Raw genomic sequence first — 27378 nt, 5'->3', positions numbered from 1 at the left:
TTGAGCAATGTAGACAAGATCCCTATAGCTTTTTAGCTAAGCATGCATCCTCTCCCCAGAACAGGCTGTGCAGGTCTCTTTTTCAAGCAAATACCTTCGTGATGCTTGTTTTTTATAAAAATGTATCGGGATAATATCAGTGAAAGTGTAAAGATGTACATCTACTGCTCCTTTAAGGCTCAGCTGTAGAACCTGGCACTAAGATTGGTCACATGGTTTAAGTATGTAATGCTCCGTCTGCAATGAATTTATGCCATCTGTTGAAATCTGTCTTAATGTCATTTAGATATTGTTGGCAGGATGTGACGGATGGGCCTAGCCCATGTCTACTCATCATGGGCAGAGGGCGCCTCCCCGCCGCGCTTCTCCGAAATCAGTCTGGAAGTTACAAAAGAGAAGACAGCTCATATCCTCTACTCTCAACCACGGTCTTATCTCATATGGGTACTGTTACTTTACTGTCCTGAAATGAGAATTAGGTAGGAGAAGTCCTTTTTTTTCCTCCAGTACATATTTAAGTACAACTCAAATTTAACTATCCCCCCATTTATCCCTGGTGCCAGGGCAGGCCAGCCTACATTCGGGGAGCAAGCTTCACCGTGAGACTGCAGTCCCATAGGTAAAGGGAGCAGATATTCTGAATTCTGAATCCCCCGTGTTGCAGAAACGAAGGCATCCTGTAAAAATCCTAACTTTGAGACGCATTAAGCTTACAAATAACCTGAAGTTTCTGCTCAACGGTACTTTTTAATCATCAGCTTAAGGCTGAAAATATCTACACTGCTTTTGTGCTCAGATAGGATCTAAACATGCCAGTTTGTTCACAGCTAAATCTGTGTACAGTGCAACTTGAAACCTATCCTAAATATTTGAGGCTACACCCTTTCTGTGAAAATTACAAAAAAAAACCTTCATCCTGGAGTACACCACACATTTTCTTGCCTGCGTGTTTTCCGGTGTGGGGGCTGTTCTCGGAAGCCTGCCAGGATCGATCTGTGGTTGGGTTTTAGGATAGGTGGGGCGCATGACGTCAGGGGGAGCAGTGGAAACTTGTGCAGCGTATCTCCCTGGTAGCACTTGTGAGTTTTGTGATGAATTATGCCGTCAGGGATTGACATTTCCAGTGCCACGCTTCCTCATTCATGCACAGTGAGCTTTTTTTGGGAACGCCTGCCAAGAGTAAGCCAATGTGTTTTTTTCCCCTAGCAAAAAAAAATATCAGGTAAAACTTTTGTTGTAATGAGTCAACCATGTTTTTTTTTTGGGTTTCAGTTTTGGTCTTTATTTGCGGACCATGCCCTGACAGTGCTCTGTACGGCTCTCTCTCTCTCTCTATGTACTCCGTCCTCCAAAGTCAACATTCATGCTGCGGCAATCATGGACATTAAAGCTCCCGCAGGGAAAAAGATGGCTCGGGTGCTCCAGGAGCGAGGCGCTTTCCTCCTACACTCCACTCCGACACCTCGGCTCAGCCAATTCCCGGTGAACCTCCAGCCAACATGTGGATCTGCATCCATGAGCTGGCTAGTTTCCACATGGTCTCCTTTCGCTCCTGTGGAGTTTTTTTCAGTCTTCCCAAGCCAGTCAGTTTTAGAAGCGGTAGAGGTTGCACGCAGCCTGGAAAATGACTGACTGGATGCCGGAGTGCGTTGAGCACTTGAGTTTCTTAACCCGTCAGCCCAGTGGGGACAGTTTTGCTATAGGTAACAACCATTCAATGAGAGGGGGGGGGAAACATGAGCATCGATTATATTTTACAGGTTAAAGACGAGTCTGCTTCCCCTGGGCAGCAGATCATGAGATCAGATCGAAAACAAATGCACACAGTTAAATAAATTAAATAAAAGTGAAAGCCATGCCCTTTTCTGTTAAAAATTACTTTTGTAGCAATGCATTCAAACAATTTAAGGATTACACTGATTGCTTAAAATATTTTTAAAAATCTGCAAAAATCAAAGGCAACAGCTGAACATGGGTTTTTTTAAAACTCATTACAGTCCATTCAAACTTCAAGTTCATGTTTAACAGTATTAGAATGACATCTGATGTCCTATGTGCCACAGAGAAGGAGTCTGTTCAACATGCTGTAGCCTCACTGAATTAAAATGATTGATTTTTGAATCTTGAATTATTGTAGTCTTCCTCTTAACCCAGGTTTTACTCCACAGTCTAACACAGAAAAGACAGCTGGCTGCCAACTGCATCCGATTTTGAACAATTTTCCAAAAATATATTTCTTTAAAAAAAGGTTAAAAAATATAACTTGTAACAAACTAAAGGAAAACAAGAAATTATCAGAATAAAAAAGGCTGGTGTTACAGTATGTGTCAACCCTTATCTTTGGCTTTAACCACAGGGATTGTGTAAGTAGCGAGGCATTTTAACTCCGAGACCAGAGTTTTTTAAATGTCAAAGTGACATTTGTCACCCATGAGGGCCTTCTGACTTTACTTCTGAAAATGAACCATTATTACATTTACGTTTGTTCCTTTTTGTTGGAATGGTTGTGGTGTTTCACAAGCACACAAAGTACTGTCACCTTCCTTACATCAATTTTGTAATTGTTTTATCCAGTGTAGGGTTGCTGGAGAGCTGGAGTCGATCCCAGCAAGCAACGGGCAGAAGGCAGGATAGACCCTGGACAGGACACCAGACCAAGCCAGGGCACACACACACACAAACTCACACCAGGGCCAGTTGTCCCAGAATTCCATTAACCTACCCATATTCACACTGTGAGAGGAAATTGGAACTCCTGGAGGAGACCAATGTGAATGTGGGAAGAACATGCAAACTCCACACAAATAGCACCATAGGAATTGATCCCAGGGTTCCAGTGCTGCAAGGCAGCAATGCTAGCTACTCCCCCACTATACTATCGCCACTCCTCACCCCTAAAAGCAAATGTTTGAATAGCCCGATTTTTCACACACATTCTCCGTCAGCCTTGCGGTCAAGAGTTCCAAGGTAGTCAATGCAGCTGTAAGCAGCTGGATGTGCTGTACAGGTAACACTTCACAATGGTAAGTGCTGCCTGGGCCTGCTAGAATTCAGACATGCTCCTTCGCAAAACTGACAGCTTTCTTTAGGATTATGTCATCTAAAAGAAAACCTCTTGCATAACTCAAGGGTCAATGTTCCATTTCAGTATTTTGAGTGCAAACAGAAAAAAAAGGCATGCTTAACCTGTATTTAACCTCCAGAGTCCTGAAGCCTCACTCTACTTTTGTCTTTTTATGATATACTGTACTGGTCAGTTTAGCTGCCTTTGTAATGCTAAGTTAGACCACTGGAGATTTCACACGTGTACACACATTCATTACGATGGGCAACAAGGGGAAGTGAAAAGAAGGCATCCCTGCAGAGAGAGGAGAAAGGTGCAGCAGTCTTGTATCGGAGTGAAAATAAGACCCGTATACCAGGACCCCTATTTCTAAAGACAGAGAACACTTGCTTTAGGCGTTAGGAGAGTATTTCGTTCAATTAAGAGATCTCTGCCGCCCACCCAAGAACTGAAAGATATTCAGATCTTTGTTCCAGCTCTTGGGATTAATTCAGCCAATAACCTGTTTAAAGCAACCCAACTGAACTGTTCCCAGTCTTCCTAAAATTGATGATGTAATGGTCACCTCTACAACGTGCCATCTTGGGACTCATAAGGAGCAGTGTGGGGAGACCATTGGCAACAGCAACCCATCTACTTCTGTGTTAAAAGCCATGTCGGCTGAGAGGAGAGAAAGTAAAAAATAAATCCAGGATTATCCAATCTGCAGGTTTCAGACCAGGTCCTTTTCCACTGTAGCACAGGGCGTTCCAATCTTCCTGGACACTGCTGCTCAGATAACAGAGTTCTTACTGCCTCTATATCTTTTGAATGCGTATCCTACGATCAGCCCAACAAGCACCACAATTCCAGCTCCAATGATACTCCAGAAGACCGTCTTATCTGTCAAAGGAATAAAGTCAATTATTAACGATGTGGGCAGGGCAGGCTGTTGTACTCCATTTGCAGAGCCTTCTTTTTTGTTGTTATGGTATTTTTATACAACTCAGCTTAGCCTGGCAGGTTTGCATTATGGCCGGCAAAGGCATGCCTTCGCCTCCACAAAAGGCAGCCAGTCCTGTGATTATTAAACCCAAGAGATCTTGGAGTACGATAACGGTAGTCCTAACAAATTAATATAAATAGGGAGTTTGTCCCGAAATGCAAAACTTTAGGTACAGCTCTGATCCCCTATTGTATTTTAATTAATGAATTTTTAAGTCCCCAACTTAATTCGTTTCAGCCAATGTCCTTGGAGCCTACTGCTTTGCAATGGCCAACTACTCAGCATTTCTGCACTGACTGGAAAGGACTAGGTGCACGGTGGACTTGCTGCCCACTCCAGGGGCAGCACCGGATGTGTCCGCAGTGCAGCTCTTGCTGACCCCTGGCAAGTCACAAGAGGGCGCTGCTGAGCAACAAGCAAGCTGCGGAGACGCTTGGATGAGTCGCGCCTACGCCCAGAGAGAATTCTCCACCCCACTAAACCTGGTCAGTCGGTCAGAGGCGTGACTCAGACTGAAACTGCAATGTCTGAGTGATGGACTCATCCTAGTCTCCCAGTGACGTATTGATAAAACGTATTGCGAGTCTGAATTGTATAAAAGTTGGTTTGGCGTTACTTGCCTAACAGAGGGTGGGTGCTCAGCGGGTAAGCTACTGGTGCGTAGGGGAGCAGAAGTAGAAATTTGACCTGCTTCTGAACTGCTGTTAAAAGCAGTATTAAGCAATATTTTTTCTCTCTTAGTCTGATGAAAAGAGCCCTAAAACGTTCTGGATTTGAACCCCCAGGAACTGCAGTGTCAATACTGCATCAGTGCTTGGCTTTCAGCCTGCAGTGCTCGAGTTCCCTGGTGTCACTTGCCATTTCACAGCACACAAAGCTCTCAGTTATCCGAGCAGCAGAAAGCAACTAACTGGACAAGATTAGCACCAGCTGTTCGAGTGGTAAAATCAGTGCAACTCTATCCCTGCATTCGTGCGCACACATTCCTGTGTTAAAGACAGTTCGGTGAGTAAAATTCTTCAAGAGAAAACAAGTAGTGAACATCTGGCTTAACGTCAAGCCTCTACAAAGGATGCTACTTCCAGGCTTGAAGCACTACAGACTCACAATCTGGAAAAACTGCAGTGCTCTGGGAACTGGCATCCTGTTTCTATGCAGATGAACTGTGGAGGGTGTTCAGAGAATCTGGAACTTGCCAAACGCCACCCAGAGCTGATCCATCACACCGAAATCAGCCTGTCAGTGCGTGCAGCTTTCACTTCCTTCCTGAGCCCAGAATCGTTCACAAGGGAACACAAGAACAGGAAGAGGAGCTCTCTTTTTGACTACCTGGTTTGTTACCATCCCTATGAATAAGATACAGCTGTTTCCCTCTTTTATCCCAGTTCAGTAAGAGATGCTTTGCATAGTCCGAGCATCTGCTTCCTAGGATTCTGCGAGAGCCAGGACCATAAATATTTACAAGCCTGTGGCTCAGTGACAAAAGTGGTTTTTGCCCTGGATGGTCAGGCTCTTAGCAGCCCTGCTCAAGTTACAGAGAAGACTACGGCCTTACTGAACTGGCAATTTGGAGTGTGAGGCCACACCCAAGTTGCTCCATGTGATCTTCACTCCAATTTGAATCATAGCTTGTTTTCCACAGCCTACATCTTAATTTTATCTGCAGTTCAATACACAAGATCTTTTCTGGCTCCGATTCTCAGGACTTCACTCTTCTTCAACTTTACTAAAGATAAAGATATAGAACACTCCAGTGTTCTGGGACAAGAACAGACTGTGAGTGAGTCTACAGAACGTGGCTAACTTCGGCTTGTTAGCTCTCGGAGCTAGGCTGAAACAACTCAGATCATGCAGCTTAAAGCAGAGGAAAAAAAAAAACTTACCTGGAATTTTCTCCACTGAGAATATCTTAGAAATGCTCCCAATCTGGTTTTCCGCAATGCACTCGTAGTCTCCAGGAAAAGCTGGTGACTGAAACAACTGGTCACCCTCTTTTCTCTTGTCATCGACACCAGCAGGAGTCTTCCACTTGAATGTAGGAAGAGGATTAGCGCTGGTTTTGCAGCTTAGGCGAAGGTCCTCACCTTTTTTAATTTCAACCCTCTCATTCCCTGGGTTGAGAAAACGTGGCTTATCTAAAAGAGAAGTTAAATAACAATAAGCATCTACTGCGCAGCACCAGACAGAATGTAAAAGGCATCTTGACAAAGTCAACACACTTATGAAGGAGCAGCCAACAGGAAGGAAGAGAGAGTCTGGGGAAGGCTGGCCTGTACCTCTATTTTTTAAGTGCCGTTTGTTTTAAAGCAATTCCAAGACATGTGGACGCGTGGAAAGGACTTCGGCACACGCTGACACAAGAACAACAGATTTCAGAATCCCAGGTCAGGGTCACACCGGTAGTCAAACCAGACACATGGAGGAAAGCAGAAGGACACCAGCAGCACACAGTCCGTTAAACACAAAGCCAGTGCTGTGTGCAGCCCAGGCTGGGGAGCAGTGCTTTGACCCACTGCTACTGGCCGGGGCAATGGGCTCTCTCTTCAGCGTCTCCAAGTGGTACAGTTACCTCTGCTGTAAGGTCACAGAGTCGCCCTCATGAGGAGCTTGTGTACTGTCTTGTCTGGTGTCACTGGTCTTTGTTTAAGGGAATGGGCAGAGCCGCAGCTCTCCAATGAAGAAACTGCTGGTGCACATTGCAGGCCCTGGTATGGAGTCCACAGAGCGTACGTGACAGAGTCTTGTTGATCAGTGGTGAGTTCGCCCTGAGAAGAGCTGTGTGGTGGTAATGTGTCAGAGGGAGGGAGGGAGGTGTAAAATTGCACATCTGTATTGTTTACAGCTCGCCCCACCAGTATCACACCTCCTTTAACCTCACCGCTGCGTCGCGGGGCTTTTATGATTAGCTACTTCAGAGTTCGGTCCTGTGTTTTTACAATATACTGAACATTTTCCGCTCACAACCAGCAAGCAGAATACGCTCCAATTCTTTAACAAGGACCCCAGAGCCCCGTGGGTGACACACGGCAGCTAATCGCTGCTACTGGGGGAGGAATGGAGAGATCAGCAACTGCCTCTGTGTTTGAAACAGGGGACAGGCTAGACTTGAGTCAGCTTGATGTGAAATTCAGTCAACAAACAAGAGACGGAGTCTCTTGTGCAGAACTTTGCTTCAGTGGATCATACAAGGGTTTGCACTTCTTAATGATTAGACTCCCCCAGCACTACACTGGGATAGCACTACACTGGGTTACAGGTTCAAAATGTGTGATTCAGGGGAAAGAGCGCCACCTACTGGTCCACTCACACCACTGCTACCAGCAACCAGGTGCTCCCATGCCTGAATACTACCGACTAAATCAAGTCCTACTCTACAGTCTGATCTAGTCAGATCTCAGAGGCTAAGTGGTATAGCGGTTTGCTTTTTGCTACATCCATTGTTTAAACATTTTGCTCCATCGTGTACATACGTACCAAAGTCTAAACATGAAAAAAGCAACAGAACAAATCAGAATGGGCATATAGTGACATTAAGGACAGTAGATCAAATGCATTCCCTGTGCATCATGCACTGGGCGTTCCTTGGATCAGGTCCTCAGAGTCTGCGGCCGATGGAGGGTGATAATGCGATAACCTGCCACTGACGACTGGAACCGGGCAGAACTTCACCTCGGAGTTCGCTGCTTTAGCTTAGTCATTCTTCTCTTTCCGCGAGTTGTAACAGCTCGCGTTAAACACTACTTTTTTTTTCTCCCCCCCCACTTTGGCCTCTCTTTGTTGAGGTTACAGCAGACCAAAAAGGAGAGGAAGTAAAAAAAATATTTGAAATTTCAAAGAACAAAGTAAGGTATTCATTAAAATATAATCCATTCTTAATTACATTAGTAATACCTTACCAGCAGTGGCAATGCTGTTTTTATACTGAGAGTTTTAGGTTCACAGAAGACAGTTGGACTCTTAGTTCCATTTGACAACTACAGTATTTTTTCAATCTTAAAACCTTTTACTTGAAAAAGCTTAGTGCTTCTAATGATCAATAAACACGCATCTATCAGCAGCATCTGCACGAGAGGTTTTTCTCCAGCGGCCTCAAGTCCTTCCCTTGTCTGAGGTGTGTTTTATCATGGGAATCTCAATGTATGCATTCCTGATGGAGGCCTCTATGGGAGAAGAGAGTGCTGGTTCCACAGTAGGATAGAGTAATGAGCAGAGAATTAGCATCGAATTTAAATCATCCATCCATCCATTTTCTAACCATTTTATCCAATACAGGGTTGCTGGGAAACTGGAGCCTTTCCCAGCAAGCAACAGCCACAAGGCAGGATACACCAGTCCACCACAGGGCAGATACACACACTCACATCGGGGCCGATTTTCCCAGAAGACAATTCATTTACCAGCATGTCTTTGGGCTGTGGGAGGAAAACAGAGCACCCAGAGGAAACCTACACAAACACGGGGAGAACATACAAACTCCCCCCGAATTGAACCCAGAGCCCCAGAGCTGCGAGGCAGCAAAGCTAACCACAGTGCCACAGTATTCTACAACAGTACAGGATCTTTTCAGTCTTGACCAGAGAAGACTAGAGGGGGACCTGACCCGCACAGTCAAGGGCACAGACAATGTCATCCCAGTGGACAACACACAAGGGCTCGGCCTGACCCGACACTACGTCCAGGCCTGTATCCCGGTTTCTTTTGAGAAACAGCGGGACAAGAGCCCTGGATCAATCAGCTACTGGCCACCACAGAAGTCAGATGGACCAAACAGCCTCCTCTTTTTCATGTAGGTGGGAAAGTCTTTTCCATTTTTAACCACAGCCGACCTCAAGCTGGGCAGTGTGTTTGTCCACTTGAAAGAAAACCCTTTGCTCTCTGATCCTGGAAAATCACACAGGCTTTGAGGGTTGCACTCTTAGCTTCAGACTACATTTTGTGAGGCTGTTCTTTCTGTCCAGCAGCTACAGACATAGGAGACAGGGTGCAGTTAAGTTTTAGTCATCTGTCCAGCAGAGTTCTAAAGCTCCTGGAGAAGATTATGCCCCCAGACCTAATTATATCAACCACTGACCTAACGTCTTTAAAACTCTTCCTGTACTTACAGTAGGTCCCTTCGGGGCCAGCAGTGAGTACCCTAGTTTTGAGCTGTTCCGGCATTCATACTTCACTGCAGGGGCCCTGACGTCTATAGCAACAACATAGGGTCATGCCTGAAGAAACCACATGAAACTTTCTGGGCACTCGGCTTCATTTGTGTTGTTATTCTGCTGATGGAGGCTTTAAAAAATTGCTACAGAACAAATGTCAGTGCAGAGACCCAGCACCAGCATCTAGGAGCTGCAAACATCAATACAATTCTGCATCACGCGGAGAGAAAAACTGGTCTGTAGGATAACCACTAGTTCTGCATTTTCTTGCTCCAAATAAAATTCCAGGTCATTGTAGAAATGTAGCTGTATGTTAAAGTGGAGGGAAAAAATTGCAGACACTCTCTCTTTCAAAATTGACCCATTTAAGCCTTTTCAGTCGCTTTCAGCAAACAAGGTGCAAATCTTGCTCTGTAGTAAAACAGCTTCCTTTACGAATAAATCGTCAACATTTTTGGGTTGTCCCCTCCCGAATGTAAAAGCACTTTGAGATCCTTTGTGATGAAAAACAGAGTCAGGTGTTTTACATGTTTTATATGCCTTACTTACCCCCATTTTACACAAAGCAAGTCTTTTACGAATGGAATTAGATTGATTGTTTAAGGGGCACATTTAATTATGATCAGGGAATTACCGATCCCTGATCTCTTTAATTCTTTCAATGGCTGCCAATGGTGAAAGAGGAGAGAGAAGCTCTTTAGAACGAGAAATCAGGGGCAGTGTCCCGTGAATGCCAAGACTTTCCCGAGTCCACAGGGAAAGTAATAGATAGGACAGCCTCAGTCTGGAGTGTGGAGAGCAATACAGGACGCAGCCCTTACAAACTAGGCGTGGAAACAGAAGGCTCCAACATGGTCTAAATCATGCCAGGGCCCACGTGACTCAGCTGAGGCCAGATCTGGCTCAGCGCCCATGTCATTTCACTGGACAACGGGCTCTGGGATTTCCCAATGGCAGGCATGGGTGGCCTAAGAGCTGCTTAATGTTGAGTGGGGTTAACCAATCAAGGCTCTCGCCACCCAGCGAAACAGCGATACCATGACCTCCCTCGTTGACATGTGACAGTCCTGATCATGGTCTCCTCCAGTCACCCCCCATACCACACACACTGGGGTTCAAAGCCTGTGCCACAGAGGGCGGGTCAGAGGAGCCTGCCTACACTTCCTCATTCTCCCCGTGTGCGTGTGCAGGGTTTAGAATAATGAGACCTGAAAACATCTGGCCATTTCAAAATGGTAGGAAGGAAAATACATGTACTAAAAAAAAATTAAGCCAGATACTCAGGACACTTTCCTGAACAATGAATTTGTGAGGTGTTTTAATGAATAATGAAATGACAAGATAATGTATACTCACACAGCACTGTGATGCTGAGAGGATCAGACTGATTTGCAGGAGGGGGCTGTGGTCCTTCTGGGCCCAGGTTGAGCTCTGCCTCACAGGTGAGCTGCTGTCCATGGTCAGCTCTGTCAGGGGTGAACAGGAGGGTCGCAGACACATTCACAGGTGTTCTTGTAGTGTTGTGAGAAAAGGTCTGACTGTGAATCAGTGTCTGTCCTCTGTACCAGTTCACAGTGAGGTACTGAACAGGAGCGATGTTCTGGACCGCACACCGCAGCTGGTACTGTCTCCCCTCCACCATCTGGACCACTGGGCTGTCAGAGCTGAGAGAGACGCTGTCCGGGTACTCTGCAAAAATAAAAACATTGGATATATTTATTTTTACTTTATTTACTTTCCCTACCAAGCTTTGTGCTGTATTTCCATCTGAAAGCCTATACCAGAGCAGTCCCATTAGGCACCATGTGGTTGTCCTAACACTTGCAGGGCAACACTTGTTGATGTAGACCTCACTCATTCTCAGAGTATCTGAGGACACACACCTACAGCTGTCCTATGCAGAGACCCACAGTGACCAATTCTCCCTGCAGGATCTGGACCCTTTCGCCTGCTGTAGATCTGGGGGATGTCTGGTTTAATAATGACCTCATAACAACTTCATCTTCCAAGAAAACATCAAACCCTTACAAACAGTAACTGTTTTACTGTGGTTTATACCTGATGCTCTTCACTTCTGGCATTTTCAAACTGCCTGCTTCCCTGTAATGGGTAAGTAAATGTCACAGAGTCTTCATTAGACCCTCATGGTAAAAAGAACACATCACACGTGTTTTGACTTTTTTATGTTAAACACTGTACACTACACACATCAATTCTGCCAAAATAGTCTGGACAAAAAGTTGCCAAAAATAAACCTGCAACCATATAGAATAAGCTGATATTGTAATTATCCTACCTACAGTATGTTGCCTCTGCTTAATCTGTGAATTGTACTGCAAAATATTTTCATGAAACAATTTACCCAATTTCAAGATCTTTCTGTGTAAATTGATAACATTGCAAGCTGTAAACGTAAATGAGAATTTTTATCTCAACTGATGATCTCAAGTGGTAAAGATTTAGTTAAATTTAACTTGTGTTTATAAAGGAGCCTTTTATCCCAAATGATCCAAAACCACTTCACATACAGGAAGGGACACACTTCATCCACCTCTGAGGTGCAGCCCTCCCTGGGAGACACACAGCAGCCACTCTGCACCAGCAGCCCCACCTGGGAGACACAAAGCAGCCACTCTGCACCAGCAGCCCCACCTGGGAGACACACAGCAGCCACTCTGCACCAGCAGCCCCACCTGGGAGACACACGGCAGCCACTCTGCACCCGCAGCCCCACCTGGGAGACACACAGCAGCCATTCTGCACCAGCAGCCCCACATGGGAGACACACAGCAGCCACTCTGCACCCGCAGCCCCACCTGGGAGACACACGGCAGCCACTCTGCACCCGCAGCCCCACCTGGGAGACACACGGCAGCCACTCTGCACCCGCAGCCCCACCTGGGAGACACACGGCAGCCACTCTGCACCCGCAGCCCCACCTGGGAGACACACGGCAGCCATTCTGCACCAGCAGCCCCACCTGGGAGACACACAGCAGCCACTCTGCACCCGCAGCCCCACCTGGGAGACACACAGCAGCCACTCTGCACCAGTGACCTCATATTGAGGTGAGTGAAGTGGATCCCCTCAAACATCTTTATATCCTTTGGGATGAAAATGCTATATAAAATTAAATGGTTATCATAAAAATATAACAGAGAAAGCAAAATATAAAATACTAAGATCTGAACTGTCAGAGGAAACCATGAAAAATCAAGCACATGCATGGTAGTGTTAGTACAACAAAAACAACAACCATGAACAAAAGAAATAAAAAGTCACTCACTGTACAGACTGATGTTGAGATTCTTCCTGCACTGCCTGGGCTCAGTATTAAAGTTTGCATAGCACTTAGGCTCTGCAGTCCAATCAGTCAGACTGCTGACGTTCCAGATGACAGACTGGGCACCTGTTTTCATGCCTGTAGACCCAACTGTTGCCTCCCAGCCCATTCCTCTGGCTGTCTGTGTTGTGGTGCAGTTCACTGTCACTGGGTCCCCATACCTCACCACAGCTCTCTGAGGGCTGATCTCAAGCGGACAGTCTGGAACAGCTCCTGGAGTAAGGAGAAGGAAAGCAAATAATTGGAATTTAAATTATTTTCCAATCACATGACTAACATCACCTTTTCAAGTACAGAATATAAAAGCTGTCTTATTAATAATGACAGTTTGCTAAATGTAATATCAAAATTTCACTGGGGGAAATGCATTTGTTGTTACGTGTAACTACAGAAATGTCACACAGGAGTTCAGAAGGTTAATGCTGTACAAGCTCTTTGGTTTGGTGCAGGACGCCGTAAACCTCTGTCCTCTTTCCCAAACCTTTCCCTGAGGTGCTAATACTTGATGGCTGCCCATTTCCCTTCACTGCAGAGACAGGCGTCTGCCTCACTGGTCTTTGGTCCAGTGCTCTGAAAGGCCTTCACTCACAGGGCTGTACAGACTGGGAGAGAGCTGGTCAGGGACCAACTGATCCAGTTCATTCGGTCTGTCCCTCACCCCTCCATTTCACTGCCTGTCTTCTGTCTTAGAATCTACTACAATAAACAATAATTAAATTTGTAACAAACTAATTTTCCATCCATCTATTTCCTAAATGCTTTATCCAATTCAGAGTCACAGGGCAGCCAGAGTCTACCCCAGTAAATATCGGGCGCAAGGCAGGATACATCCTGGATGAGAGGCCAGTCCGTCGCAGGGAAAATTCATTAATCAGATTATTAAAATGTTATTAATCAATGCAATGTATCCAATAGTTCTCTCTTGTTCCGTTTTTAACCAACAAAATAAGTATTTACACACACAATTTCACTTTTTTGGAAACTTCAACACATTCCTTTTTGCTCTGAAACAAATAACGTTCATATTATTGAATGCATACACAAAAGCATTAAAGAGGAGTATGCCTCAAACAATAACGAGTATAAATGAATACTTCAACAGTCGATACATGATCATCTGTTCCTCAAGCCATGACAACATCTCCTCTCAATGACAAAAGATCAAAAATGCTAGAAACATGTTTAATCTACCTCTCACGTGATCAATTACAAACTGTCCGAGCTGGAGACTAGTTTCTAGTGCTGACAAACTCTCGAACTCTGACCCAAGATGAGCATAACGGGGCCTGTGGAGCTGAAGCTCTAGTTGTCTTTGGGATATTGGGGGTCACGGGACGCCCCAAAGGGGCTGAGTTCACCCAGGGAGCAGGCTGACCTTGTGGGTTGTGGGAAACAGGTCGTGTGCCAACAGTGACTGGGATCCCCCAAAGAGGGTCAGTCCATGACAGAGCTCCGACACCCCAGCCCCAGACTGAGGGGGGCAGGGCTCTGTCGGCCTTCCTGCAGTGCTGTCAGGGGGGGGCTCGGTGCTCCTCCAGGCAGTGCCAACACCCCCGTGAGGATCACCTCACAGAAGGCTCTCTCCCGAGCCAGGAGGAGAGCTGCAGCTGTGCCCGTAATCATGACGCTGGCAACTGCAAATGATTCACTTATTCCGAATGTCCAGGCCAGTGCCAAGCCCTCTCATGGATATTGTAATGACTTGCAGACTTGGTTTAATCGGCGGCGTTGCCAGGAAACCTCACTGCATCGTTCAGTCTGAGCGTGGAGACTGCAAGGCAGCTCCTCTTCCAGCCCTCAGCGCTGTTTTGGCGGTTTGTCTGATCAGGCTGACTTGTCTTCCCGACTCTCGGGCTGCAGAGCTGGAAGCGACGCGTCCCGCTCGGGCCGGGACCGACGCGCGTCCCGCGGTTGCCAGGGGAAACCCCGGCATTTTAATTTTTTTCTTTTACTGCCAGCGCTCTCCAGGTTTCAGCTCCCCAATCAATTCTCTCCTTGGAGCGTCCTTCATTTTCGCCACTTTCCCTTTTCCCTTTTCATACCTCCACCCCTTTTCGCTGCAATTTCTGGGAGTCTTTCTGCTGCAGCCCCTTGTGCCCCGATGCCCGCCTGCCTGCCCCATTACTCTCACCCCATGGCTGAAGAAGCTCCGGGACATCTGCGCTTGGGCTTCAGCCAAACGCCACACTGCAGCTTTCTCTTCCTGAACAGCAGCCTGAACTTCCCCCTGCCCCGCCCTGATGAGCAAACGGGGTGTGCTACTGCGCTCCCGAGACATAGTACCACCACAGCGCGGGGGCCCTGGGATCAGCTCCTGGGGTGCTGGCTGTGTGGAGTTTGTATGTTCTCCCTGCATTTGCATTTGAGTTTCCTGCCACCGTCCAAAGACATGCTGACAGGTTATTTGTCTTCTGGGAAAAGCGGTCCGGGTGCGAGTGTGTGTGTCTGCCTGCCTGGATAGGCTCCAGCTCCCCCGCAACCCTGATTCGGAAGGAGCCCTTTAGAAAATGGGACAGGTGGATGGAAGCAACACCGATTCAAAATACTGGACACAGTCCCTCAACAGAAATCGCCGTCAAATGCTCGGTTAAGAGTTACCATTCCGCGGAAGCGCACTGCTGCCACCAAGGAAAAAAGAAATCCTCACCCTGATCTCGTAATTACGAGAAAATTCTCTTAATTATGAGATAGTAACCCCGTGTACTTTATGCGATTACGCGATAGAACAGGTGTCATACAATACCTATAATATCGCTACCTGCGGACTTAAAAGTTGTACGCAGTGGGACTGATTGCACGTATAAACTGTTCATAACGGAACCGTCATTGCTTTGATCTCCAAATCCCACAAAAGCGGTCCTCATGCTTATGATGATTATGTTCATATTTGCTAAAAACGGCAAGATTTCATTATGACTAAACCCCAGTCGAAACTAAATCCGTACAAATTCTGCAGCGCAGGTCATTGACACGATCATGAAACCGAAAGCGCTGGCCAAGTTCGGGGGCGCTTCTGGATGCGTTCCGTGCACAATGTAGCTTATTGTACATACACCGAAGTAATCATTGCTATCTCGTCATTACGAAATAATTCGTTATCTCGTAATTATGAAATAAAGGAATATCGTAAAACGAGATTTTTTCCCCAGGTGGCAGAAATGCGCTTCCTTACAATTCCACGTCTCCAAAACAATTGTTTTTTTTTCCTGTAGATTGTCTTCAGCCCTATAGATCCTATGATCCTGTACGATTCATGAAAATAGTGTAACGGAACGGCCGACATACAGGTTGTACGATATGGTTGCAGTGTGGTGACGGCACCGCTCTCCCCTGCGCATAACAGGGATGCTGGCCGCCGGGACTAAAGAAGGTGTTCTTAAGCTCAGCAGGCAAGACCTGGGTTCGAGCAATGCAGTGAGGCACGAAGTAGGGTGGGAGCGGCGAGGGCACAAGCCCTAGAACCCGAATCCGTTACAATAACAAAAGGACAGACAATGAAAATGTGGGCTATTTCGTAGTCGCAATTCTGAGATACAATAGCGCGTTTATTTTTTACTCCCTGGCGAAAACGGTCTTCCATAGATTCCCTACAAGTGGGAGCGAAAACAGCTCGTTAAAAAGAATCCAGCTCCCCATCTGTCAGGAACGCACATTTCTACAGCTGGTGTTCAGGTCCGTCTTTTACAATTGAAGAGCTTTTGCTGGGACAGCCAAGGCGCTAACCACTTTCATCGTTTATCGTCTTCAAGTGGAGTGACAGCGAGTGCGTCCCCGATAGTGGACACACGGAATAAGGGAACTCGCGCTCATTTCGCTCAAGAGCGCAGCAGAAATTAATGAAGCCAATATTAAAACAACCCATTATCTACCGATGCACAATTAAAGACGGCGTTCCTTTCACTCAATCCCTCGCTTACAACGTGTGTGTGTGTGTGTCGGAGAACTACAGACCTGTGAGGGGATCAGATTTTTCTACAAGGGAGCGAACCAAATATTTTCGCGCTGAATACGATTTACTGCTGCATTCCAAAAAAAAAAACAAAAAAACAAAGTTTGAGCAAGGAATTTTAGATGGCGAGCAAAATCCAGATTTCCCAGCAAGGAGCCGCCTCCCTGACTCGACCTGTGGACGGGAATGCAAAGTAATGGAAATCCTGACGGCGCGATACGTAACCTTGACTGCACTGGGGCCACTGGCTCGCTTAAAATAGTCCAAAAAAACATGCAGCTTCTCGCCGGGTAGAAGCACAGAGAGCGACCAAACAAAAACAATCTGTAGGGAAAAGATTCCCGCTGCACTCTTTATTCTAGAATATCAAAGACTTTTATTGCCATTGTGATTTTTTTCCCCCCGCGTTCCGTCCTGCTTTTTTACGGGACGCTCATTTCTGAACCGCCTTAGTGTTTGTTTCCATTTTCGCCCGAATCCGAGCCATGTTTCCCCCCCAATGTGAAATTCACAAAATATCAGGATTGTAAAGGCGACGTTATTCTGGTTCACCCTATCGATCTTGTTAGTCTAAAGCGCCAGCCTGCAAGAAAACGAGCTGTTACAAATGGGGGGTCTACAGCCACACGGGGGGGGGGGCGCGGAACGACACCTGGATCTTCACCTCACGCAGCGGCAGTTCACTCGCCGTATGCACGTCCTTCCGGTCAAATTGAACGAAACAGAGTACTAAAACACAACAGATACGAACACGCAATCTGTGTTAGAGTCCCCGAAAATACGCTGCCTTCTTCTGTACTGGGGAAACTGATCGAATACGCACAAGTACAGCAACAGAAGAAGAAAAAAAATACGTGGTTAATTCAAATAAGCTCTTACCCGCGAAAACAACACTTAAAGCAAAAGTCAGCAGAGTCCAATATCCCCTTCTAATCGCTGGCATCGTTCCTCTATTGGAGAGTGATTCTACAAGTCCAACGAAAGTAAATGTTGGAGACGAAATGGATAATACATAGGCCTACACTATATGTATCGAGTCGGCCACTCCCCGCACTCGTCAACGCCTTCTGGAGATCTGTGTTGTTTCCGGCAGAGAGCGCACCAGCCAGCCGGGCTGGATGGAGACACCAAGTCATCAAGCTGCGATACCAGAGATTCATGATTCCCTTGCGCGCACACTGACCGCAAACGAACAGGTCAAGGTTTAGGATACATTTTTTAGGATAAAAACCTAAAACATAAAATGCGACGTTCCTGCCTGTTGAGCCCTCGTCAGGTGTCGGTAGCGGCCCCAGCGTTTGAAGTCGCGTTTACAGCATGCAAAGGAGGCAACTGTCTATTTTTATTCGCCCGATTTTAGACCAGACTGCTGAAGTTATCTGCCTCCACGTAGGGGATCTGCTCTACAGACCTGTGAGGAGCTCCTCCGCCGATCTCCTTCTCTCTGTCCCTTCCAGTCAAATCGCGCCCCTTTCCTGCAAGCGATCGTGCTGTACTGCTGCCGTATTGACCGACTGCTCAGAAATTATTTTGCATCCAAGCAGCAATGTTTTGCACACAGCGAGACTTAAAAACAAAAAAACAACAACACACAAGCCGTACAAATAAACATTACATTAAAAATAAATATAGTATCATGTAAAAGACATCTGCCCATACCGCGGCACTGCGCAGCAAGGATCACCAGAACCTGTAAATGGACTCCCCCTCTGTCACCCTGAGCTGCTATAATCGCACAATACCCCTTCGTGTTTGCACAGAACCACTAATTGCACCTGTCTATCAACCTGTCCTCCTTTACCGTGAGCTCATGTATGGAGTAGTTTGATTCCATCCGCCCAGTTTCTAACCGTCTCTTTCTGTTCACGGTTGCGGGGGAGCCAGAGTCTATCCCGGCAAGCAACGAGCACAAGGCGAGACACACCCTGGTCGGGACGCCAGTCCCCCGCGGGGCAGACACAGACACTCCAGGGGTAATTTCCCCCAGAAGACAAATAGCCTACCAGCAGGTCTTTGGACTGTGGGAGGAAACCGGAGCACCTGTAGAAAACCCACCTGAAACACGGGGAGAACATACAGACTCCACACAGACAGCACCCAGGTCTGTACTTGAGCCCAGGGCCCCAGCAATGCTGACCTCTGCACCACCTCACTTTGTGTCCCACTGCTGGCACCAGAAGCCAGTAACCTGGCAAGACAGTGAATTACAAATAAAGTCAACGTGTGCCTTCCAAGACAGATCACCGTCTGTGTATATTCCCAGATACTTATAGGATGCAACTTGCTTCATGGGCTCATTACAAATTATAACTGGTTAAGGGTATTGATCCTGTTCAAGACCAAAGACAATTTCTTCCATTTCACTAGCATTTAAAATCCAGGCATTTGGGTTACACCATGCAGTCAAACTACTGTACCTACACGGTTCGGATACAGCCTGGGGTCTCCTTTACCATTCATCAGAGAAAGTGAGGTAGAACCATCAAGAATGTGACCGCTGGCAACACAGTCATCGGTACAGAGGGCGAGGAGCAGTGCTGCACTCACACATCCCTGGAGGGCTCCACAGTTAGCTACTACCCGGGGAGAAAGTACATTGACCGCAGCCCGCTGCATTCTTCTTGGAAGGTCTGTTAGCCGCGGCTTTGGTCGCTCTGAAGAAGCCTGATATGTTTCTCTCGTGAATTTTAAGTTGCGTGTATATCATTGAAAAAAACAAGAGGCTTTATTTGCTGTATTTTGTGCTCGTGTAGTTTTAACGGGTCTGTAACTACTTGTCATACAGTTTGCTGTCATTTATCATCATCCTTTTAGGGCGACGTCCAATACAGCGTCTAGTGGCAGGCTGGGGACGGACAGTACATAGGATTCCAGCACCAGTAAATGAACTATTGAAATCCATAACAAGACGTTATCTTTAGCTTAAGGAGAAGACGCAGTGCGGCCGTACTAGATCACATTGCGGTGTGTCAATGTGGTAATTACACGGCATGACCAGTAGAGGGAGATTGAAGACAACTTTTCAATTGCAGGAAGCAGTTGATCTGCCAAACGTATATAAAGAACACAGTATCAGATATTTAACATAGCTGTACCGCTGACAGCCTATAAATAACCCTCTCTGGACCCAGACACAAGCTCTATAGAGTCACAGACTAAGCAGTACCTGGCGCCTCCCGTACTCAACAATTTTGTTAATTGAATGTAGTATTAAGCTATACTGTACTTATTGGACGCTGAATATAAGTTCCAAGGAGCCGTAAAGAAGCCAAGTGTAGATAGATAAGACTTTATTGATCCCGAAGGGAAATTGATGTGTATCGCCTTCAACAACGTGGTTGGGAACCTATAACTCAAGGCAAATTACTTCTTGCTCAATTTTAAAAGTTGTATCAGATATTTTGGTAGGTGTAGGTTAAAAACAAGAGAACAATGTAACACATGGAAAATACTTTTTCTTTGCTCCAAAGTCAGTTTGTGATACATTCCTATTTGTCTAGCACAGGGGCCCCCAGTTCTGGTCCCGACCATACTGACCCTACAACACCAGGACTGGGGACCCCCTGTTCTAGCACATTAATACCGTGATGAGTACAGTATTCTGCACAGATCTGGAACAACACCAAGTTTCAGAGTGGCATCCCTTACACGGTGATATTTGATCAACTGATTACATCTGCGTGTCACGGGAGCCGAATCCGACTCCCGTGGAGCGTGTTGTGAACGACTCCACCCGTGACGGTATGATCCGGAAGAGTCTGGAGAATGACGTCAGGGATGGCACAGCGAGGTAAGGTCGGGATGACAGACAGGGGGCGGTGACTGAGGTGATCCGGTGCATAGGGGGAGCGCAGGCGAACGAGTCCAAAGGGGGTAGTAACCCAGTGGGCATTGATTCGTCGAATATACGTATATTTACGGCGAAATTACGGCTATACGTATATATACGTCGCCTCGACGTATAATCAACGTCGAATTGCAACCGTAAAATCGACGACATGAATAAACGCATATATAACGTCGAAAACACATCTAACACAGTGCCTGAGGCTTTTTACTGTACAGTATGTATCGTGTGTGCCGCAACTAGGAGTATACGGCACTGTGCACAGTGTACGAAGTAAATTATTTTCGCAGTAATTAATTTACACGTGTATAATAAATATAGTAAATATAATAAATTAATTACTGCGAAAATAATGGTGGACAAAAATCGTCTTAACTTCCATTGTAATATTTGTTTTTTTTGGAAATATATAAGTTGTACATTTTAAAATTTATATTTGAATCAAAATGTGGTTTTGAGTTAGTGTGTTAATGTAATTAGTTTGTGTTTGTCATTACTATACTGTATATTGATGTTACCAGAATTTGTAGTTGAAGTTTAAGACTAGTTGTGTTTTTTTTTATGATTATTGCCCATATGTTGATTGTTGATTGATTGCATACAATGTATAATTTAATTTTTCACGTGTGAATGTGTATTTTCAGAATAAATTTCTAAACCAAATCATTGGCTTGGTTTACTTGTTTCTACACCTATAAAACCTATCTTTGATGTATAATAGACCTCTACCCATATACGTATAATAGACGTCTAAAGTTATCCGTATAATAGACCTCTAACCATATACGTATAATAGACCTCTAAAGTTATCCGTATAATAGTCCTCTAAAGTTATCCGGAACTCCAACCATATATGTATAATAGTCCTCTAAATTTATCCGTATAATAGAACTCCAACCATTTATGTATAATGAACGTCTAAACATAGACGTATAATTGACGTATAACTTTAGACGTATATTAGAATTTCATTCTAGACGAATTTTAGACCACATTTAGACGTCTAAGGTATGCGTTTAATAGACGTATATTATACGTCTTTTGCCCACTGGGAAGGCGCAGTCCAAAATCTAGAAACCCGGAGATCCATCGGAGACGCAAACGGTTAAAAACAGGAACAGGGAACTGGGACCAGGAACACAAAAGATGAAAACATAACGGGGCAAAGTGGTCCGAGCCCCGCACTTAGAGGTCAGGACGCCGTGATGAAGCCTGTGCCCTCGGGCAACTCCTGAACGCGACAGTAGGCGGGCTTGCGGGACTCGAGCCCGGAACTCCGGAGACACCGGGCTTAAATAAGGGAAAGGGAATGAGACACAGCTGACACTAATGAAACTAAGAACTGTACGAGAAAGGTAAGAGCGCCCTCTAGGGGAGAGATGGCGACCGTGACACTGAGAAATATTTGATAATAATAATAATTGCTTACACTTTATATAGCGCTTTTCTGGAAACTCCACTCAAAGCGCTTTACAGGTAATGGGGACTCCCCTCCACCACCACTGTGCAGCATCCACCTGGATAATGTGACAGCAGCCATAGTGCGCCAGAATGCTCACCACACATCAGCTATCATTGGGGAGGAGAGCAGAGTAATGAAGCCAGTTCAGAGATAGGGATTATTAGGAGGCCATGATTGGTAAGGGCCAATGGGAAATTTGGTCAGGACGCCAGGGTTACACTCCTACTGTTTTCGAGAAACACCCTGGGATTTTTAATGACCACAGAGAGTCAAGACCTCAGTTTTACATCTCATCCAAAGGACGGTGCCTGTTTACAGTATAGTGTCCCCATCACTATACTGGGGCCTTAGGACCCACACAGACCACAGGGTGAGCGCCCCCCTGCTGGCCCCACTAACACCTCTTCCAGCAGCAACCTTAGTTTTTCCCAGGAGGTCTCCCATCCAGGTACTGACCAGGCTCACACCTGCTTAGCTTCAGTGGGCTGCCAGCTGTGAGTTGCAGGGTGATATGGCTGCTGGAATATTTCATGAGAATTATGATTAATATTTTGCCCCAGGGATAGTAAACTGATTATTCTATATTTGTTGTAATACTTAAATATGACCAGCTGAGGCAGAGGAAAGACTGTTCTTTCCAACTGCACGAGTCATTGCGAGCCCATTTAGCCAAAGTGAACAATCCAGAATTCTGCATCTGGATATACGGAAGTATTGCACTATATGGAAGTAAAGTGTGGGGTTCAGTCACACAGCAGGATTACACTAAATGGGACAAATACCCCATAGAAGTCCTGCACACAGATAAAAATGTGTAAAAATACTCTTAAAGTGCAGGAAAAACATCAAAGAATACATTCAGAACATTGCTAATTAATATACAGAACAAAATATAAAGTCAGCTATACATAAAAAGCAGTGATCACAATTCCTGCCACCACAAGGCCCTGCTGAGCCCACAGAAGAGTCCTCTATGCCATCTGATCCTGAATGTCAGTCCTCTCTGATAGCAGCCAGCCTCAGGACAACACTGTTAAACACAACAGAGCAGATCACAAATCACAGCACAAGCCCAGCAACACTGCCCCACGCAAACACAACACAAACTGGAAGGCTGCCTGGCACTAAGAAGACCCTAGACGTAGGCTGACATGCACATGGAGTTGGAGAAAGAGCAAAGCAAACAGAAACCGACCATAGTGAAGTACAGGCTCAGTGACCTGGGACCTGGCCATAGAAACTGGCAACACAGGCAGGCCTGGCTGCCCAGAGAGGACAGGCTGTGCTCCCACTGCCAGCAGGGAGAAGCAGAGCCAGAGATGTACTTTCTGCTGCACTGCGAGAAATACTCTGGAATCGGACAAACATCCTTTCCTAAAATAATAAACTTCATCCCAGAATTCCCAAGCCTGCCAGAGTCAGAACAGTTCCCCGTCCTACTAGGGAAGGAAACGAAAGAGCTTCAGCCCTGCGTGTGATTGCCTGTCACAGCCTGAGGAACAGACAGTAAGCCTCCCACACAGTATTGCGGTAATGTGATTTTTGTGTTGTAAATGTTGTCTATTTGTTGTTGCTTTGGCAACCCTGTAATTTGTTGGCCATGGCAATAAAGCTCATTGAACCTGAAAATGTGAACAGAGGAGCTTCGGGTATTTACCATCCTACTGAAAGCTTATATACATCCACCTCCCTGAACCCAGACTCAAGTTGTATACAGTCACAGTCACTAAGAACTGGCTGCTGCCTTCCTTTCCCAACTATGTTATTTATTAATTCAGTTAGTGTAACATTGTGAAGCTGTAGGTGTTAATTAGTTATGAGTTAATTCAGTACAAATGTTAGATGCCACAGGTTCGGATCTTCCCAATGATCTGAACCTCTGGCATCTAACATTTTTACTGAATGAACTCATAACGAATTAACTGAAGCTACTTATTTCTACAACTCTGCCAATGTCTAGCTAAGGTATCGTTTCAAAATAGATTATTTGCTAATTAACTGTATTTAAAAAAAATGCTTTATCTGTAATAAGTCTAAGTTTCTTGAAGCCTCATTTCCAGGCAGAAGGAAATTGTGTGTGGGTCAGTTCATTATTAGCATGATTTATATGAAGCAGTACAAATTGATTCTTATATACAGTAGCCTCGTCTTCATACCTAAGTGTGCAGAGCCCTGTATACAATTTAAGCGAAGCAAAAAGATACCCAGTTACAAGTCATTACAGCACAATTGGAAAGAAAAGTCAGCAGTTTAAATATTATTCACTAGGAATTACAACACCCTAGAATTAAGTGTACTAAAAAGGATTATGAGGCTGAGGGCCACAGGACAAGGAGGCTGGGTCCCCCATACAGAGTGAGGAGTGACCAGGCTGCAGAGATGGAGCTGAGGTGGAGGAGGGAGGTAAAAAGACGTGTGAGGCAGAGTAGGGGGGCACGTACAGTATTTGTAATGTTTTAGGAGAGGAAATGATGTTAGGAGTGATCGCAAATCGCGTCCAAGTCTGATTGAACTCGGCTGTTGTCATCCCTCATGAACTTTCATGAGAAACTCCATAAAGTATTTCGTGTTTTGGCATGTCTGTAATTGAGCGTGCGTTCCAGTAATGAGGCATGTACAGCTGGAGGCTTTGACTGAGCCCAGCTTGTCTTGGCACGCTCGGTAACTCTGCATGTTCTGGCCCAAGAGAGTGATGAGGCCCAAAGGGGTGGACAGGTCAAGGAGCCCCTGAAGGTAGGAGGCCCCTGACCCTTAGAGGACTTGACCTTAAAGTCAATTCAAAAACCACAGGCAGCCAGTGCGAGGACCTCAGCACTGGAGTGATGCAATGGGCAAATAACGGTGGCCCTCTGAACAAGGCTGAAAACACCTTGAGTTAGAGGTGCCATTTCACACCTCACACAAAATTGGTTATGTTAACTGAGGGATTTCTTCCCACTGAGTGCGTGGGATTTTTCTAGATCCAAGACTGTTGTAATCATTTCTGGAATAGATTTGGCACTTGAAGCAGTCACACAAGCATTTGTATTCCACAGAGCTCGGAAAGAGGGCAGGTCTGGTCTTCAATGTAATTGAAGCTGTAGGTCTGTAAGCATCTTTCAAATGTCCAGATGGTCGTTCGGCTGTGCAAGGGAAGGGCGGTTGCGCAATTTCTGTTGGCTGCGTGACAGAGCTGTCAGCGGGGAAAGAGGGGGAAAAATGATATCGCTGCTGGTTGGCTTGGCTTGGGATAAAATACCCCCTGCAGAGAGAAAACAAATACACTGGCGAACAACCCCAGAAAACAACACCACCAACAAGAGGAAAGGAGAGATTGGCTCGCTGGATTCCCCGTTGTCCCAGCACAAGCAAAAACATGAATCAGGGTGGAATTCTGGAGCTTGTGTGGACACACAAGAGATGACACCGAGAGGAGGAAAGTCAGCTGCCTGCTCCGTTAGCTCACTGCTTCTGAGAGCAACCCTGCAGAGGCCCTTTTTCTGCAACAGAACTATCACGCTTTTTACAGAGAGTGCCTTTTATGGCTGTCAGAAGATTACGGGTTGGCCCTCAAGCCGCGCGTTTTCGCTGGAGTGCTGGAGGCTGCAATCTCTCATCATTAGAACAAAGCCCCCCAGATCTCAACGTCACACCCCTGCAGCCAAACCATGGCTTCTTTCTCCTGCGCGTGCAAGAGTGTCCCCTCTTCCTGACGCCGCGCAACAAGGAGCCGCCGAGCAGCACTCTTAATCAGTCCCAGCGCTACAATCAAACAGCCATGTGGGATAAAAATACCAGCGCCTCATGCTTGTTCCTATTCTGGAAAGAGGAAGTTAGTAGCATTGCCTCAGAATGTAAGAAACAATGAAAGCCCCTTCCCTAGGAAGAAAGACGTAACCAAATGTCACTTTTAGTTTTACTTGTTGCTGACTTGAACTTCTTGGAATTGTGGTATTTTTTCCACTTCAGAAAAAAACATCTTTGAGCCGCTGTGCCCACAACACTGCGCCCGTTATCTGGTCAGGTGCTGCTCTCAGCTCTTCTGTGATCTCCTACATGCTGTACACAGTGTCCTGTATGATTAGGGGACGTGGGACAGTGAAGTCAGGATTGCTGTTTTAGTTTTAGACCCAAGCAATTCGAATGTGAGATGCAAAGATGAATCTGAGTATGGAATGTCACTTATTTCTGGGTATTTCTGTGCTTGTGTGTTGCACGGTTTTAGAATAATAGCACTGTTTTTCTATCCCCCCGAAATTCAGGTGAACATCTGTAAGAGCTAAACTGAGGGACAGCACCACAGAAAATAGTTAAATCTCAGTATCGATGAGAGTCAAGGCGGTTCTCTCTCTGAGTTATATAGGGTACTAGAGTTGTCACTGTGCAGAGATTAGCTGAAATACAAAAAAAGAGCTTGAAATTTTCTAAAAATTAACTTATATAAAGCTTCTAAATATTTTTAATAATGATTATTTCAATCCCTTAAGAGTTTTGGCACACAACACTACAATGGACATTACTTTTGTCCACTACAGTGCAACAGCTGAAAACCAGTGACATACACTGTGATCGATTAGCAATTTATTTTAAAACTCGGCAACAATAAACATAAAGTCTTTGAATTGTTTTAGTTTTTTTTAGATACTCTGCACAGACACAGACAGAGAGTTATTGTATGTGGGGAGGGTGAAGGAGGCAGTGAGACGAGGAGTTCACAGCTCTTAGCAGAAACCCCTGGGCTTTCCCACGCAAATGACATCTTACTTTCAGTAATGCGGAGGGTTTTCTGTGGGGAGCTGTCAGTGTGGGCACTTGGCGACTGTGGTTTGACAGATCGTGCTTAAAAATACCATAAGCTGAGGGAAAAAAGTCCCCAAACATTGCAGTAATGTAACGTTGATTGCAAAATAATGGTACATGATTTTTCCAGGGGGCAGGGAGCAGGGGGGAGGGGAGGGTACATTGCTATGGCAGTTAGCATTGCTGCCTTGAAGCTCTAGGGTCCTGCAGTGAAATCAGGATTGGGGAACCTTCTGTGTGGAGTCTGCATGTTCACACCTTGGTTTTGGCCAGGTTCTCAGGTTTTCTCCCCCTTCTTTAAAAGACAGGCTGGGTAGGTGAACTGGTGTCTCTAAATTGTACCTGTGTATTGGGGTGCACCCTGCAATGGACTGGGAGCCCATTAAAGATGCAGTTTCCACCTTGAGAAAGAAGGATATTTATTGAGAAATAGTTAAACTAATTTCTGAGCTCCACTGAGTGGAGTCGAAAATGCCAAAGTGTAATGCATCTGCCAGACTTGTGTCTTTCCTACAAAGTTTTGCTTTGTAGATTTTGTGTGAGGAGAGGAGTTTCAGGACTCAGGGTATGTGTGGGTGTGTGAGGGGGTCACAATGAGCAGGGGAAAGCACAAGGTGATAACAGACTTGGCTCTGTGCACCAGAGAGAGGCTATCCAAGGTAAACCCAATGGGAGAAGCAAGGACACAGGGCCAGTGGAAACTAAGGGCAAGTGCACTTAAAATAGGAGGTACATATTTACACAAAGCTTGGCGGGAGTCTGGAGCAAGTTATGGGCATGATGTTGAACAGCTTCCTGATTG

At 45.7% G+C, this 27378-nt stretch overlaps 1 protein-coding gene across 1 annotated transcript; it reads right to left on the bottom strand.

Annotated features, from left to right (window-relative positions):
- Nucleotides 1–1861: 1861 nt before the first annotated feature.
- Nucleotides 1862–17547, bottom strand: LOC148820771 (intercellular adhesion molecule 4-like). The gene is made up of 5 exons (XM_088931575.1): nucleotides 17368–17547; nucleotides 12483–12752; nucleotides 10553–10885; nucleotides 5933–6184; nucleotides 1862–3946 (listed from the first exon to the last, which is right to left on the bottom strand). Exons 1-5 carry the CDS (start codon nucleotides 17429–17431, stop codon nucleotides 3837–3839), a joined length of 1029 nt encoding a protein of 342 aa, XP_088787701.1. The 5' UTR covers nucleotides 17432–17547; the 3' UTR covers nucleotides 1862–3836.
- Between the last annotated feature and the right edge of the window lie 9831 nt (nucleotides 17548–27378).

Source organism: Atractosteus spatula, chromosome 14 (assembly GCF_055471065.1).
Source record: "Atractosteus spatula isolate fAtrSpa1 chromosome 14, fAtrSpa1.hap1, whole genome shotgun sequence".
NCBI classification, from domain to species: domain Eukaryota; kingdom Metazoa; phylum Chordata; class Actinopteri; order Semionotiformes; family Lepisosteidae; genus Atractosteus; species Atractosteus spatula.
Note: the sequence above shows the minus strand (reverse complement) of the source record. Positions and strands in the feature narration are given on the sequence as shown.

What these genes read in the sequence shown, in the direction of transcription:
- LOC148820771 (XM_088931575.1), bottom strand. Translation starts at nt 17,431, where the DNA reads ATGCCAGCGATTAGAAGGGGATATTGGACTCTGCTGACTTTTGCTTTA. An exon ending in TCTCAACATCAGTCTGTACA is followed by an intron (nt 10,886 to 12,482) that starts GTGAGTGACTTT and finishes TTATTTTTGCAG; the next exon opens with AGTACCCGGACAGCGTCTCT. An exon ending in CTCAGTGGAGAAAATTCCAG is followed by an intron (nt 3,947 to 5,932) that starts GTAAGTTTTTTT and finishes TTCCTTTGACAG; the next exon opens with ATAAGACGGTCTTCTGGAGT.